Raw genomic sequence first — 18,849 nt, 5'->3', positions numbered from 1 at the left:
CTACGGCTGCTTTGTGATAGTCGTTAAGCCTAAAGCCTGCCGCATTTGCAAATGATGCACACAGCACTGATTGTGTGTCTAGAAATACTGTGCTGCACACGAACAGTACACACATACACACACACTATGCTGATGATGAAATTTGTGTCACATGTGCTGTGCATGAGATGCAGCGGCACGTGGAAAACGAAAGTATACTTTGGCCTTAAGAATACATGTAATATGATGCACAAGCTGCATGGACTGCTTTTATGATACACACACACACACACACACACACACACACACACACACACACACACACCAGCCTGATGTAGGTCTAGTTCTGCAGAGTTGCGAACGTTAGAGCACCCTCAACTGAATATGTAAGCTTAATAATACTGTATATTGGCAAAGCGTTTTACCTTGAATCCTGGAGAACACATACAAAAAATGCCTGCATCAAAACTTTAGGTGAGTGTATATATATATACACATACACACACACACACATATATATATATATATATATATATATATACACATATATATACATATATACATATATACACACACACACACATACATATATATATATATATATATATATATATATATATATATATATATATATATATATATATACATATATACATATATATATATATACATATATACACACACACACACACACACACACACACACACACATACATATATACATATATATACACACACACACACACATATACATATATACATATATATACACACACACACACATATACATATATATACACACACACACACACATATACATATATATATATACACACACACACACACACACACATATAAACTCACCTAAAGGATTATTAGGAACACCATACTAATACTGTGTTTGGCCCCCTTTCGCCTTCAGAACTGCCTTAATTCTATGTGGCATTGATTCAACAAGGTGCTGAAAGCATTCTTTAGAAATGTTGGCCCATATTGATAGGATAGCATCTTGCAGTTGATGGAGATTTGTGGGATGCACATCCAGGGCACGAAGCTCCCATTCCACCACATCCCAGAGATGCTCTATTGGGTTGAGATCTGGTGACTGTGGGGTCCATTTTAGTACAGTGAACTCATTGTCATGTTCAAGAAACCAATTTGAAATGATTCGAGATTTGTGACATGGTGCATTATCCTGCTGGAAGTAGCCATCAGAGGATGGGTACATGGTGGCCATAAAGGGATGGACATGGTCAGAAACAATGCTTAGGTAGGCCGTGGCATTTAAACGATGCCCAATTGGCACTAAGGGGCCTAAAGTGTGCCAAGAAAACATCCCCCACACCATTACACCACCACCACCAGCCTGCACAGTGGTAACAAGGCATGGTCAGAAACAATGCTCAGGTAGGCCGTGGCATTTAAACGATTCCCAATTGGCACTAAGGGGCTGTGACACCCTCACAGGAAGGAGGACAAGAAACGGAGGATACAACGTAAGGTAAGGAATTTTTATTCGTCTGTCTGACAACCACTTTATATATACACACACACACACACAAGCGCACTCAGTTGGCTTGCTCTGTTCCCCTCTGTCTCTGCTCTCCGGCTGTTGGCTTTTTAACCGCTCTCCTCACTCTACTGAAATTAGAGACAGGTGTTAGTCATAATTTGGCCCAGGTGTGAGCGCCCTTACCGCTTCTCTCTCCCGGACGGGCGCTTGACCACGCCCCCGCTGCCACAGGGGCCTAAAGTGTGCCAAGAAAACATCCCCCATACCATTACACCACCACCACCACCAGCCTGCACAGTGGTAACAAGGCATGATGGATCCATGTTCTCATTCTGTTTACGCCAAATTCTGACTCTACCATCTCAATGTCTCAACAGAAATCGAGACTCATCAGACAAGGCAACATTTTTCCAGTCTTCAACTGTCCAATTTTGGTGAGCTCTTGCAAATTGTAGCCTCTTTTTACTATTTGTAGTGGAGATGAGTGGTACCCGGTGGGGTCTTCTGCTGTTGTAGCCCATCCGCCTCAAGGTTGTGCGTGTTGTGGCTTCACAAATGCTTTGCTGCATACCTCGGTTGTAACGAGTGGTTATTTCAGGCAAAGTTGCTCTTCTATCAGCTTGAATCAGCCGGCCCATTCTCCTCTGACCTCTAGCATCAACAAGGCATTTTCGCCCACAGGACTGCCGCATACTGGATGTTTTTCCCTTTTCACACCATTCTTTGTAAACCCTAGAAATGGCTGTGTGTGAAAATCCCAGTAACTGAGCAGATTGTGAAATACTCAGACTGGCCCGTCTGGCACCAACAACCATGCCACCCTCAAAAGTGCTTAAATCACCTTTCTTTCCCATTCTGACATTCAGTTTGGAGTTCAGGAGATTGTCTTGACCAGGACCACACCCCTAAATGCATTGAAGCAACTGCCATGTGATTGGTTGATTAGATAATTGCATTAATGAAAAATTGAACAGGTGTTCCTAACAATCCTTTAGGTGAGTGTGTACACATATATATACATATACATATATATACGATGAAATCTTTGTCAATAAAATGCTCAATTGGTACCAATATATGTATATATGTTGGACAAAATCTCACTTTATTCAGGACAAATATTTTTTATTTGTTAAATCCACAGTTAAAACTTGCTGTGCATATAAAGTGTGCATGCACAGCACATGATCATTTGACGCATATAAAGTCCAGATTCACTTTATAATGCTTTAGAATATCAAGTAAAAACAAAGGGTGCACATGGTATCCACCAATATAATAATTATTATATAAATAACCACAGTCCTTTAGATTGTATATGATTCGTACATATAAAATTGTAAGGAATATTAATAAAGCAACAACACCGAGAAAGAGAAAAGCTTTTTCTTTTCTGGATAAATGAATACACCCTTTAAAACTGAACACAAAATTAGGATGAGAATTGCTTATTTTAATTTACAGACCTAAAGTCTAATAGCATTCAATCAGAAACCCATTAATGTATCAAATCTACAATATAATCATTCCGTGGAGACAACTGAAAACAATTATGAATTTCACTTTTACCTGCAATATTTTTCTTGGTACCAGTCCATGTTTTCATTATTGCCATAAACAAGTCAAAAAAACTTTAAAGTTGAAAAGATTGTGGTTTTCTGGGTCGGATGCATCACTCAGGTCCAGTTTAAACTGAAAAGCGCAAATTTGTGCATATGTGAGTTTCCGTGCCAACGCACATATGTTTTAATACTTGAGTCATGTTTGATGTAGGGCTGGGTGATATGGCCAAAATTGTTATCGCGATAATCTTTTTCATATTGTTCGATATCGATATTTATCATGATATACATTTACACATTGCAATTTATTTTTTTTATTTCAAAGTTGACGGAAGAAAAGAAGAAAAATAAATTCTAAACAGTCAAAATAGTCTCTACAAAACTGAACAGGGTGTCCAGAGACGGCTAAAGCAGTGGGCTCTGCGGGATCTTTTACCAATTCTACCATCTTTTATAGTTTATCAATTGAAAATGAATGTTAAAAGATCATCTGTTTGTTCTGAATCATAGTGACAGCACTCCAGTATTTGTTGGAATATTTTTACATTAAAATTAAATATTTTTTATATTTCTTTAGATTCAGATACCCAAGTATGGGGCATAGAAGCCGTTGTGACTGTTGAATGATGCTGAATATGGGTTCAGGGGTGTCCCGAGAGAAAATTTTGAAAACGCTTTTTTTAAAAAAAAAATTTAAACATTTGTATATTTTCATTAAAGTGAGAGACTTTATAGTAATAAAGATAAAGTAATTTTAGTCTTTCCTTATCCATTCCAGACTTCCAGATTTTCACAAAATTAGAACAGAAATCGATTCGTTTATTCGATTTGTTTATTATTAAAGGCTCGTAACATGCTGATTAATAAAAATACATTTAGAAGGGAAAAACTTTTTGGCCTAAAAGGTGCTTTGAAACCACGTTTACTCATGCGGCGCTTCATGTCTATACACATTCAGGGAAAAGAGGCAAAGAGGAGCAGGACAGGGCAGAAATTATGCATGTTTGGTGCTAGAGAACAATATTCAAGATTACAGCGCATAAAGATCAGAGCTGTTGTCCACATCACTGTTGTTCTGTCGCGCTCTTCACTAGAGACGATGAAAGGGCACAACCGTTGTCATGAAGTCTTGCGGTGCAGATGGAATCAATCCGGTGTCCGACGTAACCTAATTGTTAGCAAGGCAGCTAGCATTAGCAAGTTCATCCAGTCTGAACCTAGACTTACCACTGGCGCGTTGTGGGCGAAGCTGAGAGCGTTTTCAATTCATTCCTATGAAAGCTGAGCGTCATGCTTACAAGGTGGATCGTAGGATTGGCAGCGGTGCGGAGCAAGCTCTCTCCTAGCACTGTGAGTGCTTTGAGCGGATTTCAACCACCCCAGTGGAAACACAGCCTGAGAAAGCCGAACTGCTTGTGTTTTAGCGACACACAGTAAATATCGAAAATTCCTCAAAAGCTTATCGTTGATTTTCTTTATCGTGAAATATATCGATATCGTTTTATCGCCCAGCCCTAGTTTGATGACTTATGAAGTAAATAAAGGTAATTTAGAACTGAAAATTTTTTTTTATTTAAAGATGTTCAATGACATATGTGCTGACAGAGAAACATTTGACTGATTACAAATTATAACAAAAATCTAGTAGACCGGATTATCTAACAGCAGTTTTAAAACAGTCCAAAATAAACAGCAAGATTTTATATACAAAAACAAAACAATACAATAACATAATTTCAGATGTGTACATTACTAATCATTTGATAATTTAATAAATGTCGGCCTATAGTCTATATTTCACCAAGAGGGGCACCGTGTACGTGATTAGAACCAACAGAGAAATTTAATGCCAGAGTGGAATTTGAGCAAACGCTTTTTTTAAATCGGTGAGTGTGAGCGATACTTGAGCGGAACGCCACCTGGGCTGTGAGTGGTTGAGTGGAGCACACATGCAAGAGAGCGGGTTATTGAGTGTCACACCGCTGTGTTTCGCTCACATACTCTGTCTGGCAACAAAAATCATGCCACACTCCAAAACACTGAGATCACATTTTTTCCCCATTCTGGTGGTTGATGTGAACATTAAAGCTCCTGACCCGTATCTGCATGATTTTATGCACTGCACTGCTGCTACATGATTGGCTGGTTAGATAATCACATGGATGATTGTTGATGGGCTGAATCAGATGGGCTGATTTGAGTTTTTCTGTAACTGCTGATCGCCTGGGATTTTCCCTGTCTTACGTTAGTTAGGAGAACTATATTTTAAGAATTTGAAATGTTAGAATAATAGTAGAGAGGATTATTTATTTCAGCTTTTATTTCTTTCATCACATTCCCAGTGGGTCAGAAGTTCACATAAACTTTGTTAGTATTTGGTAGTATTGCCTTTAAATTGTTTAAATTAGGTCAAATGTTTTTCGGTAGTCTTACACAAGCTTCTCACAATAAGTTGCTTGAATTTTGGCCCATTCCACCAGACAGAACTGGTGTAACTGGGTGAGGTTTGTAGGACTACTTTCTCGAACACACTTTTTCATTTCTGCCCACATCAGATTGTGGTCAGGGCTTTGTGATGGCCACTCCAATACCTTGACTTTGTTGTTCTTAAGCCATTTTGCCACAACTTTGGAGGTATGCTTGGGGTCATTGTCCATTTGGAAGACCCATTTGCGACCAAGCTTTAACTTCCTGGCTGATGTCTTGAGATGTTGATACAGTATATCCACATAATTTCTGTTCTTCAATGTGCCATCTTTTTTGTGAAGTGCACCAGTCCCTCCTGCAGCAGAGCACCCCCACAACATGATGCTTCTACCCCCATGCTTCACGGTTAGGGTGTTTTTTTTTTTTTTCAGCTTGCAAGCCTCACCCTTTTTCCTTTAAACATAACGATGGTAATTATGTCCAAACAGTTTGTTTCATCAGACAAGAGGATATTTCTCCAAAAAGTAAGATCTTTGTCTCCTTGTGCACTTGCAAACTGTAGTCTGGATTTTTTATGGTCGTTTTGGAGAAGTGGCTTCTTCCTTGCCGATGAGCCTTTCAGGTTATGTCGATATAGGATTCGCTTTACAGTGGATATAGATACTTGTCTACGTGTTTCCTCCAGCATCTTCACAAGGTCCTTTACTGTTGTTCTGGGATTCATTTGCACTTTTCATACCAAACTACGTTTATCTCTAGGACACAGAATGCATCTCGTTCCTGAGCGGTATGATGGCTGCGTGGTCCCATGGTGCTTATACTTGCGTACTACAGTACATACTTGTTTTTACTGATTAACGTGTTACCTTCAGGCATTAGGAAATTGCTCCCAAGAATGAACCGGACTTGTTCGTTCACACATTTTTTTCTGAGGTCTTGGCTGATTTCTTCTGATTTTCCATGGTGTCAAGCAAAAAGGCACAGAGTTTGAAGGTAGGCCTTAAAATAAATCCACAGGTACACCTCCAATTGACTCCAAATAGCCTATCAGAAGCTAAATTAGGCTTGACATCATTATCTGGAATTTTCCAAGCTGCTTAAATGCAGTTAACTTAGTGTATGTAAACTTCTGATCCACTGGAATTGTGATATAGTCAATTAACAGTGAAGCAATCTGTCTGTAAACAATTGTTGTAAAAATGACTCATGTCATGCACAAAGTAGATGTCCTAAACGACTTCCCAAAACTATAGTTTTCTAATATGAAATCTGTGGAGTTGTTAAAAAATGAGATTTATTGACATTGACCTTAGTGTATGTAAATTTCTGACTTCAATTGTAAATACACACAGTATATGTATGTATATATATTTTCATTTTACACACTTCTTTAAATAAAATAAAATTTTCCAATAGGCTTTGAGCATTGGCTCAGTACCAGTCAAGCAAACAGGGCATCTAAACCCTTTGACTTCCTATTTCTGGTTAGCACCAAGTCATCAGAATGTCTGAGCCAAGTCAGTGTGGTCGAGTTTTGCCTGTATGTTGACAGTACTCAGGAGTCAGCAGGAAGCACCAGACTCTCATAGCAGAGTCATCTTAACCACTGACCACTCTTTGCAGCCCTGGCCTTAAAAGGAGATCAGTTGCCCTGTATCACTGATCATGCACAAAGTGATAAATCTATTTACAGTAAAACACTATTACAGAACTGGAGTGTTTTGGGAGGTGAAACATTTTTTGCAAGTTCACTCAGAAAAACAGAACAGGATGAGAGGAGAGAGGACAAGAGGGTCATATGTCAACTGCAAGAAGCTTTTTTTGTAAAAGCAATACATTTTCTGCTGTCTCTTTTAGAGCATTAAACTATCTTATTACTTTTTAGATTGTCAATTATGTCATATAATACAAGAGTGTAATGGAGCAGCTAGAACAAGCAGTTCGTCCCAATGATACCTTTTTTTAGATGTAAAGTAATGTTCTGAAGCACAGTCACAAATAATGTATCTAAAAAATTGTTATGTCTACAGTATTAATAGAAAACCAAACTGTGCTTAGTTTATGCAGGTGCTAGCTCATTTAGGTAAAAGAGTGCAATAAATAAGTTCTCTTCGGAGTCAATCTCTAAACGGAGCTCAGCTTTGCAATTTCCTTACTGGTTCAGGAAATGATTGGAGTAGGAAAAACTGGTCAGAGATAAGTACAACACCACCTATTGCAATAAATTATTCTGATCAATGCCTTGAATTGTTTCTAACTTCTACCACTAGCCAACCTTCTTTTAAAATGAATCTCCACCATCACCCTAAGTGATCAGATGGCCTTCTTAACTCTCGTCTGGAGCTGCATGATTAATAATGCATAATAATTCTTTTTATGATGTGATATATTTCAACCCATATTTATAGACCAAGGAGAGGAAGTTGTCATGGCCAAACTCTCAAACATTTGGTATCTCTGAAAAGCCCAAGGTGTCCTATGATAATACTCCAATATTTACCACTGTAGCATGTATAGGCAAAGAAAAACTTAAATAACAAATGTCCAATACAAAAATGAATTGCTAGGCCTCTGGAGCATAATGACCTTTAAAGCCTATTGAATCAAATAAAGAAAAAACATAAAACAAACAAAAACAAAAAACCATTAAAAAGAATGTGAATTTTTTTAATGATTTCTTTTTATATTTTGCCTAATGGTACTAAAAACTGTTTAATTTAAAAAATAAATAAATCGAATTTTCAGACAATTCTTTCATATGTCAGGCTTTACAGAGTTAAGACCCTGTTTACACCTTGTATTAAGATGCATCTCGGGTGATCCGATCACATGTGGTCAGGCGAGAAACATCGCTGTTTACACCTTGTCGCTTATAAGTGTCTCCTGTGACCACATGTATTTGGATTTAGAGGGGAGGGTCTCTGATTTCATGATGAAATGAAGTCAGTGTGTTAGTGCATGATAGTAAATTGCCAAAAAATTATAAAAAGACAAAAAGGCACAAATACGACCAGCGGAAATATCCATTATTTTAGTCAATTACCTGTGTTAACCTGAGCTGCAGATGTATCTGGGGGTTGTACTTCTCAACTGTGTTGATATAAAACACACAAAATTCTCCAGCTTATGTATCCCCTTTTTTTTTTTTTCGATCAGACGGCTATTTCCTTTTAAAACTGCTTGTAAGAGGCAAAGTTTAAACACTTGTTTTAGTGCAGCGGTTTATTGACAGGTGAGGGTCAGCGCTTCACTGCTGTCCGGGACGGATTAGCGTTTACACCTCAAATGCGATGTGGTCACATGCATTTTGGACTACCTCTGTATGTATTTTTGTTAACCGATAACAAAACATTTTAGACCCCATTTACACCTGTATTTAGTGCTGACCACCTGTATTTGTTTCACCCAAAACACATTTTTATATGAGGTGAAAACAGGGTCTAAGATTACATTCTTTGGAGGAATAAACTCCCAAAAGAAGGATATTAAAAGATTGGAAGTTTCAAAGCTGTGCCAAGGAACACTGTGACATCAAATGTAACTAAATGGAAAATGCATGGTAGTACCCAAACGTTACTAGAACCAGGAAGTCTTACAAAAATGAGCAATCAAGCAAGCAGGGCAATTGTCAAAGAACTGACCAAGAGGCCAGCAACAACACTGACAAAGTTGCAGAGACAGAGTTTTTGGGATGAAATCAGGGAAACTGTCGAAATCAACAATTCCTTCAGCACTTCATTGATTCTGCCTCTTTATGAGAATGGCTACTTTTGAGAAACTGCAATATTACATCATGCCTGGAGTTTGCTAGAAGCTATGTGAAAAAAAAAAAACTTAAGCAATTCCAAAGTTTTTTGGAAGAACTTCTAGTGGACTGATTACACCAAGGTTGAGACCTTTCAGTTGAAAGCAAAGCAGTGTACTGCTGCAAACTAAATACAGCCCAACACCAATTATCACCATCCTAACCATTTAGTCTAGTAGCTCCAGCATCATGCTCTGGGGTTGCTTTTCAGCAGGAAGAACTGAAAAACATTGTTGGCATATAGGGAAACTTAAACAGAGCCAAATACAGGCAAATCCTTGAGAACAATATGTTTCAGTCAGCCTGAGATCTGAATTTAAAGCTGAAATGTGTCATTTCTATCCTACTAGTGCCACCAAATGGAACTGCAAAAAAACATGTTTTCAGAAAACTCCCCTAGCTGCCATTGAACAAACAAGTAAATAATCCTGCCCCGAACTCACGCCACTGGTTGAGTCAATGTTGTTTTCGTCAGGCGGTCAAGCAATGTTTTTAGTGTCACAAAGACAGTGTTTACAGTTTGAGGAAATTAACAGATTTAGTTACTTCTACATATTAAACCTGGAGAAAGTATCTGGGTTTGGAGAAAGTGCTAAATGCAAAACACACTTTAGCATTAAGATAAATATAATTTTTTTAATTCAATATTAATTCAAAGAACACAGCAAAATAAAAAAATAAAAAATATTGCGTGAAAAAAGAAGGTAGTATATTGGAATTAAGACTTCAATCTAGTTAAAAAATATGACATTGTTTAAATGCTTATTTGGAAAAGTTTCCCAATGTACAAAGCCCATATAAAAATATCCAATACACAAAAGCCAACACTTGAATGATTTATTGTAGTCATATTGAATTCATTGTGTCACTGAGAAGTATATGGTTTAAAATATTTCAACAAAAAAAGTTATTAATACGTTCAGAAGGCACTGTACATGTTGTTTAAACTGCTGAATATGATGTGCATCGGGAGTACAAATTTACAGCATTTTGGAAGGAATCCCTACTGATTAATTTTCTCTCTCTTTCTTAATTCTAATACTCAAATGGGAGCTTCTTGCGACAGCACAGTAGAACAGCACCACAACTCTATCAGCTCTCAAACGTGTCCCTTTAAAACAGAGAGTCCATGCACTTCAGTCACGGCTCTCTAAACGTCTGTTCTAGGGAACTCTGAGGCTGCACATTTTAAAAAGATAGGAGAAAATTGAGGTCCTATTTAAATGATTCTTTCTCTGTCCCATGTTTCGTTGGGGGAGGAAAGAAGCAGACTTAATCAACTTGAGCCCTACATAGACAGACACTGGTCAGAGACAGAGAGAAGTAGCCAAGCACCAGCAATTTCAAGCATTAGTCTCCACTAGTTCACCACAATAGAGAACCTGTAATTGGTTTAGTCTACATAAAAAGATAAAGGAAAATGCTTATTATAGTTCATTATTTTCTAGCCACTTTTTTTCTAATTGCTGTGCTCATCTTTATTCAATAAAAGTGCCAAATGTTACCTTTGAAACATTTGAACTATGTCTGAAGTTTTCAAGGAGCTAGTAGCTAAAGCAGACATAGGAATAGTGACATTGGAAGTGGTCCATAGTCATGATGCTGCCCCCAGGAAAAAGTATTGTTGGCAAACTTCACCATGCCAAGAAAAGCAACAGGGAGGAGGTGAACTTGCATCATGACTTCTTTTTTTAGACACAAGCTCCACACTGAAATGATTATCCATTAGGTGCATGTGGATTTTTGCATGTAAGATAGAGGATCAAGGTGTTCCGTGACGTTAACCGGTGGGTTGTTGGTTCACTTACGTGAATGTCCTGTCTCCTTCCACTGCGGTACACTAATTTAAAAGGTCTAAACCCCAAATTGTTCCCACAAGAACACAACATGGTATCCTAGTCTTTTCACTCCCTGACCCTAAAGAGAAGACCTTAGGGAAGTGTGAGTAGTGGATACATTTTAAAAGGAATGTTCCAGGTTCAACAGAAGTTCATCAGCCGCATTTGTGGCATGTCAGTTGTCAATTCCCACACAAAATAATTTTGACCAAAAGAACCAAGCTCCATAGCCCCGCTATGATTAAAAGAAGAGTATCCAAAAATAAAAAGCATGTGTTAACATTTACTCAACCTCATGACCAAATCAATATGACTATTTTCTTTCGTGAAATAAAAATGAGATGTTGGGAGGAATGTCCATGCTTCTGTTTTCTATACAAGGAATATCTATGGTGATTTATACAGCCAAAATGCTCCAAAAAGTATCATAAATGTAGTCCATTTGACTAGTGCGTTACATTCCATGTGTTCTGAAGCAATACATTAGCTTAGTGTGAGGAAAAGACTGAAGAACATTAGCCTATAGCTGCATTATGTTGATAATGTAACTTTGAGAAGATTATGAAAGTTCTCAAACAGCATTTGTGCTTGTGTTCAAATGTAAAACAGGGAAGTTTAATCTTTGAAAATAGTGAACAAGTTGTTTGGATACTTTTATAATAATTAAATTGTGCTTTTTGTCCTGTCTGGAGCTTGGCAGTACAAATCACCATCCACTTTCCTTGTATGGAAAACAGAAGCTTGGACATTGAGTTTTTCCATACAATTTTGGACAAAGAAAGTACCTGGCTTTAATAACTAAAACATTGATGAAAAACAAAAATTTGTGACTAATTACCTCTGTTTTGGTAACTACAACAGTTAATTGTTGAACTATACCCTTTCTGATAAAATTATAATGTCATTGGTCCACCAAGGACACAGGGAAGCAATAACTTCATTTAAATTAGCTCTGATGTATGTGACACAGTTCCACATGCCTGAGTTTAAAGTTCCAATAGCTGAGTCATCACACTTCAAAACAACAACGGACAACTCCATGGAGGTTTTCATGCAGGTCTTATTTCTCCTGTTTTGTTGTGCAAAACTTAACTTGAAAGTTTACACTTCACTTTTAATTCTGCTTAATTTCTCCTTTTGTGATACAAGACAGAAAATTATTTGGCTTAGAACTAAATACGGGTAAGTAAATGGTACAACATTTACATTTTTGAAGAAATATTCTTTTAAAAAAAAGATCTTCACATTTTTACTTTTTGAGGGTTGAGCATTTTGCAGAAGTGAATAAGAGAAAAAGAGGAACCCCTCCAGGATGTATCTGTCCTAATGAAAGCCACCAGGAAATAGAGACTCAGATATTGTATATGCTCTTATAACCCTTCTAATGTATGGACAAGGTCAGATGATCGCAGAGCAGCACTCTCAGTGTGGATGATCATTTTGAGAAGAGATCATATTTCAGCAAAATGAGCTTAGTGGACAAATTACCCAAGTTCAATAATTGATAATTATGAATCTCTATCTGTTTCCCCCTCTCTAGTCAGTCTCACCTTACTGGCTGGGTCAGACAGATTGAAGAACAGTGTGTGACAATGTAAAAGCAGTGTGACCTTTAGATGAGGTCAAAGGCTATTGATCTCAGTCTCTTCATGTGACAAAAAAAAATGTTCCACAGTGGAATTCCTCCACGTTGCTCACATTCCCACTCAAAGGGATATAACGTCTGTTTAGAAACTCTCATGTTTAGGAAATGTGTTTGACACGTAGGAAGGGGTTAAAAAAAAAGACCAGGTAGAGAAAGACCAGGTGAGAGTGGGTTTCCAAGTATTCTGTTCCACATTTTCCACTTTCACCCTGGCCTCAAAAAGCAGCTAATTTTAAAGCTAATGACATCATATGTAGTGTAGGGAGAGCAGCGTGACAAAACAAACTGACCACAAATGAGATGTTTTTCAAAGAAAAACGTCTGAATGTTCAGCCAAAGCTGTCACATAGAGGCTACTGCAGTTTTCTCTTACCGTTATGTTCATCTAGCTCATTGCCAATATCCTGGCCCATCTGTTTTTGTCTGCTTATGACTGCAGCAAGAGTATCCAGGCCAGCATCTTGAGCTAAAGAGAGACACATCAGTCAGTGAGACCGAATTGCACAAAAGAAAGACAAAATGCACATATTTTTCCATAGATGACGGTTTAACGCAGTGGATTTCAACTGATGGGTTGCGACCCATAGGTCTGTTATAATATAGTCATGCACAGCAGAAAAAATAAAGCAAATTATTTGACTGATAGCAAAATAAATAGACTCATCAACAAGGGAGGAGAAACCTCTTTCCATATGTTTTGCTGTTAAAAGTCAAAGGCTGTGGGCCCAATCAAATGTAGCATTTTGGTGCAAATTCATCTCTTAAATTAGGTGCATGCCAACACAAACAGGTTGCAGGATATCCACTAATACTCAAAAACCTTTCACAAATTTAGCCAAGGTTAAAAACAAAAACAAAAAAACTACTCATACTTCATTAAATACTTGCTGCAAAGATAAATTTGTTCTGACCACAATGTATTTTGTGTGGTGAATTATTGGCTGCCAAAGGCATGAAACAACAAATAAAAAAGTTTTATTTTCTAAAAGAGCATGAAACCACTAAAATTCAACAGAAATTTAGAAGAAAACAAAAATGATTTTTCCCAATTTAGCCTGTATAATTGTAATAATTTTGCATATTGTTGGGCCTATGAAGTTAATTGCAAAATTAAATTTCAATATTTGATTATAGGGACATTTTGTTCACATTTTGACTGTTTTTTAACCACTGGTTTTCCATGATCCTATTTTATGTTCCTGTGATTTTCATTCAGTACATTATCACAAGTTGAAGGACCAGCTACATGCTCATGTTATTTTGGGTCACAATAACAAAAGTACATAAATTCCTTCTAAATGAGCCTTTTAGCTGCAGGGAGTTGGCATATATGACATTTAAATGACATACAGTCTGATCTAAAGTCATCTTTAACAGCACTGAGACACAGTGAGCCAGAAGGTACTTTTGCTGTAACCTTGAGGCTGATGTTGTACTTGGGTGGACAGCACGTCTCCAGCTTTCTATCAAAACTCCTTTGAGCTGCTATTCTCAAATGAGCAACAGAAAACCGTGGGTGCAAAAAAGGGTTTCTCGATGTGGCTGAGCAGAATGTAGATGATTTTCAGAAAAGCTTTGTATTTAATTGCTATGTTCTGTCGGTAAGGCAGAGATAGGTTGCCAGATGATTGTGAGCACCACAAACAACAGTTAATTATACTGATATGCAACTTGCAAGTACTGTACGATGTGGACTATGCCATGTACCTTCGATTATCTGCTGCTGTTGTTGTCTGATTTCTTCAAAGCCAAGTCCTCTGGTCTCCTCAGATTCATTAACCAGCCAAGGGTTCACAACTGGCGCCGCCCGATTTCCACCTGTCATCAGGGTTGACCTGGAAAGGATAATGTCACAAAAAAAAAAAAAAAAAAAAAAATCACCTTTATAAATGCCAGTTTAAAACAAACAAGCATATACATACGTACATTAGCGTGCACTGCACACATTCACAAAGGCATACGGCAGTCATCACAGCAAGATACAAAGTCAATTTTGTCATTACATACACACGGTTACAAGATTACTCACAGTAATACTACAGTTATAACATATGTACTGTCAATCAACAGCTATGCTCACACATCAATTGGACACACATCATCTACTTTGCAAACATAAATAAACTTTGAGGCATGTCCATGAGTTGTTCGAAAAGCCACAGGCACTTTCTACCAAACTCACATCTGTAGCACTCATGTGCTGTCAGAATAAATAACCTTTCTATTTTCTACTTTTAAAATAGCAAACAACATCCCCTACTTTGGACCTTGTAAGATCAGAGAGCCACTGTTTATTTGTTCATATGGGTTCCACTTTGTTGGGACCAGAGAGTAAGGTTTCATGGCCTACGTTACAAGGACACAAAGCATATGAACAGCCTCTGGCTTTTATACAAGCTTTCAAAGAGCCATGCCAAACTGAGAAGCAGCCTGTTATCCTGAGTCACTGCATTGCGCTTTTGCACTTTTCTTTGATTAATGTATGAAAGCTGTTCCCCTTGAGCCTCCTGGACAGCTCACACAGAAAGAGAACTGAAATGTAAAGGATTTTCTGGTAAAGCTATCAGTGCTCTGCATTGTGCTGGGAGTTTTGAGCTGGTCACTAGCACACACGGGTGACCTGCTTCCAGTGTAAGCAAGCAAGTAGTATAAAACTCAAAAAGGTAGTACTAGCTAAAACTGTCTGTCACAAATCAGTTAATGTTGAGCCAATCTTGTCTATCAAGTCGTTAGAGTGACAAGTGTAATATATGAATTTGAAGCTTTACTTTCTCTTTATTTGTAATTATCTTTCTTGCATCATGTGCATGAAAGGGAAACAATCCTAGAAATGTTTAAATATTAAAGTTGTTAAAATAAAATTTTAAATACACTTTTATTATAATTTGTTCATATACATTATTTCTCATTCATAATAGCACTGAACATTTTAACATCAACATCGCTGTATAGAAGACACAATCGTACATTTTTGTTATAGTTGATTTATAACAGCTGTGTTTTAATGAGCAACCTCGGCTCGTAATAGTGCCGCAGTTAGTTGAGTCATCAGAGTTCCAATGTTTAATCGATCAACACCTTTGCCAGTGTCCAAATTCTTGTTCCCGATATACTAATTCATGACATAGGGAGCTAGGGAGTGAAATGACATGCACTCCATGATTTTCAAGTTAAAACAGTGTGCAGGATTTTTCGATTTCATATTTTCTATTCTTTTCACCTTTAAATGACCCAAGGAACTTCAATTATTTTCTAGTGGAGGACAGATGCCCCATTATCCAAATGAAAACTTGACAAGGGACAATTTATTTATATATTTATTTTTTTATCTTAGCTAGCACTTTCATTGTAAGTAACATGTTAACATGAAAAACATTAAATGTGTTTTTAAATTAAAATAAAATTAAAGCCCATAAATGTATGATCCATGGCTGAAGAACAAACATGATTTCATAACCCCATTTAACAAATTAATTTTGTCCAACTTTACTTTGAAAAGAAAAACATGATCATATTGCCATATCAGTATATTACTATTAAAACTACAAGGAGAACATGATCTGCTAAAGCCTGTATCTTTGACAATATCAATGCATATAAAAAAAAACAATGGCCATCCAATATAGAACTGTTATTTTACATAAGAATTTAAAACTGAAAGAGAGAACATTTCTAAATCTTATTAGGGAAAACTTGGCCTTTCCTTGTCTTGCAAAAATCCAGTGCAGGAGCCAGATATTTGTGCAGATGGTAAACGTAAAACAAACTAAGTTGACATTGTTCTGGGCTGAGAACAATAACACTTAAATCCCTGAACTGATGAGACACACCCATTTTAACATGTGAAGTAGAGAGAAAAAAGAAAACTTTTCAGTGCATTTTCTTTGAAGGTTCACTAGTCCTCATTGATTTCTCTTTTTATAAACTGATGAGCCACAACATTAAAATCACTGACAGGTGAAGTGGATAACATTTATTATCTTGTTACAATGGCCCCTGTCAAGGAGTGGGATATATATAAGGCAGCAAGTGAACAGTCAGTTCTTGAATTTTATGTGTTGGAAGCAGGAAAAATAGGCAAGCGTAAGGATCTGAGCGACTTTGACAACGGACAAATTGTGATGGCTAAATGACCGGGCCAGAGCATCTCCAAAACGGCAGGTCTTGTGGGGTGTTCCCAGAATGCAGTGGTTAGAACCTACCAAAAGTGGTCCAAGGAAAGACAACCGGTGAAACTGCGACAGGATCAAGGGCACCCAAGGCTAATTGATGCACATGGGGATTGAAGGCTCGCCCGTCTGGTCTAATTAAACAGAAGAGCTACTGTACAAATAATAGTACACATAACACCATGTGGCCACGCAGTCATCTTACCCCTCAGGAAGGAGACGCATTCTATCTCCTAGAGATGAACATAGTTTGGTGCAATTCCAGAACAACAGCAAAGGACCTTGTGAAGATGCTGAAGGAAACAGGTAGACAAGTATTTATATCCACAGTAAAACGAGTCCTATATCAACATAACCTGAATGGCTGCTCAGCAAGGAAGAAGCAACTGCTCTAAAACCGCCATAAAAAGCCAGACTACAGTTTACAAGTGCACATGGAGACAAAGATCGTACTTTTTGGAGAAATGTCCTCTGGTCTGAGGAAATAATAATTTCACTGCTTGGACATAATGACTATCATTAAGTTTGGAGGAAAAAGCCTAAGAACACCATCCCAACCGTGAAGCATGGGGGTGGCAGCATCATGTTGTGGAGGTGCTTTGCTGCAAGAGGGACTGGTGCACTTTACAAAATAGATGACATCATGAGGAAGGAAATGTATGTGGATATATTGAAGCAACATCCCAAGACATCAGTCAGGAAGTTAAAGCTCTGTCACAAATGGGTTTTCCAAATGGACAATGACCCCAAGTATACCTCTAAAGTTGTGGCAAAATGGCTTAATGACAACAAACTCAAGGTATTGGAGTGGCCATCACAAAACCCTGACCTCAATCCAATTTGTTGGCAGATCTGAAAAAGCATGTGCGAGCAGGAGGCCTACAAACCTCACGCTGTTACAACAGTTCTGTCTGGAGGAATGGGCCAAAATTCCAGCAACTTATTGTGAGAACCTTGTGGAAGGCTACACAAAACATTTGACCCAAGTTAAACCATCTTCAACTGTATACAGTACTGTGCAAAAGTCTTAGGCACATAAAATGCATAAAAACATTTTCTTAATATGGTTATTTATATTTTCAGCTTTAGTGTGTCAATAGGAAATATACATTTTAGACTGAATATTTAGTCAGTCCATAAAAAGAGACAGAAGCAATTGAGACAGCTGAAATAGATAAAAGAAATTTGGCAAATTCTCCAAGAAGCTTGGAACATCCTATCTGCCAACAACCAAGAACAATTGTATCCAGGTGTACCTAGGAGAATTGTTGCTGTTTTGAAGGCAAAGTTGGACACACCAAATATTGATTTATCTTTTTTATGTTTACTGGACTTTGTATTATGTTAATTGATAAATAAAATCGATTTTTTTTAAGTATCTAAAACTTTTGCACAGTACTGTATAATACATATACACAGTGATGTGAAAATATTTGTCCCTACCTGATTTCTTCTATTTTTGTGTATTTTTCATACAAAATTGTTTTAGATCTTCAAGCAAGGTATAACATAAAACAAGTACACAAAATACAGTTTTCAAATATAAAGATTTTATTTTTTTAAGCAAAAAAGTTATCCAACACCTATATCACCCATGTGAAAAACTAACTTGCTTCAAAATCCAGTTGCGCTTGAGTTTCAACTCACGGACTGATGACCGGATGTTCTGGTAGAGAGCAGAATTCATGTTTCCCTCAATTATTGTAAGTCGCCCTGGCCCTGAAGCAGCAAAGCATCCCCACACCATCACCCTACCACCCAAACACAATAAAATCAGTAACACCACAAATTCCACAAAAAGCATGGTCCTGACCTTATGTATGTTCTTTTTGTGGAATTCTGTGTTTAATTTACGCCAGATGTAATGGGACCCCTGTCTTCCCAACGGTTCCTCTTTTGACTCATCAGTTC

General features: G+C 37.5%; 1 protein-coding gene across 1 annotated transcript in view; it reads right to left on the bottom strand.

Moving 5' to 3' along the window:
- Positions 1-18,849, bottom strand: part of LOC127654462 (syntaxin-8-like) — a 92,605-nt gene that overhangs the window by 58,778 nt on the left and 14,978 nt on the right. Inside the window, exons 5-6 of the mRNA XM_052141675.1 lie at positions 14,477-14,604; positions 13,143-13,235 (exon numbers count right to left, since the gene is read on the bottom strand). Of these exons, the coding sequence (XP_051997635.1) occupies positions 13,143-13,235; positions 14,477-14,604 (221 nt within the window). The remainder of the gene's footprint in view (positions 1-13,142; positions 13,236-14,476; positions 14,605-18,849) is intronic.

This window comes from Xyrauchen texanus, chromosome 13 (genome assembly GCF_025860055.1).
Source record: "Xyrauchen texanus isolate HMW12.3.18 chromosome 13, RBS_HiC_50CHRs, whole genome shotgun sequence".
NCBI lineage: Eukaryota > Metazoa > Chordata > Actinopteri > Cypriniformes > Catostomidae > Xyrauchen > Xyrauchen texanus.
Note: the sequence above shows the minus strand (reverse complement) of the source record. Positions and strands in the feature narration are given on the sequence as shown.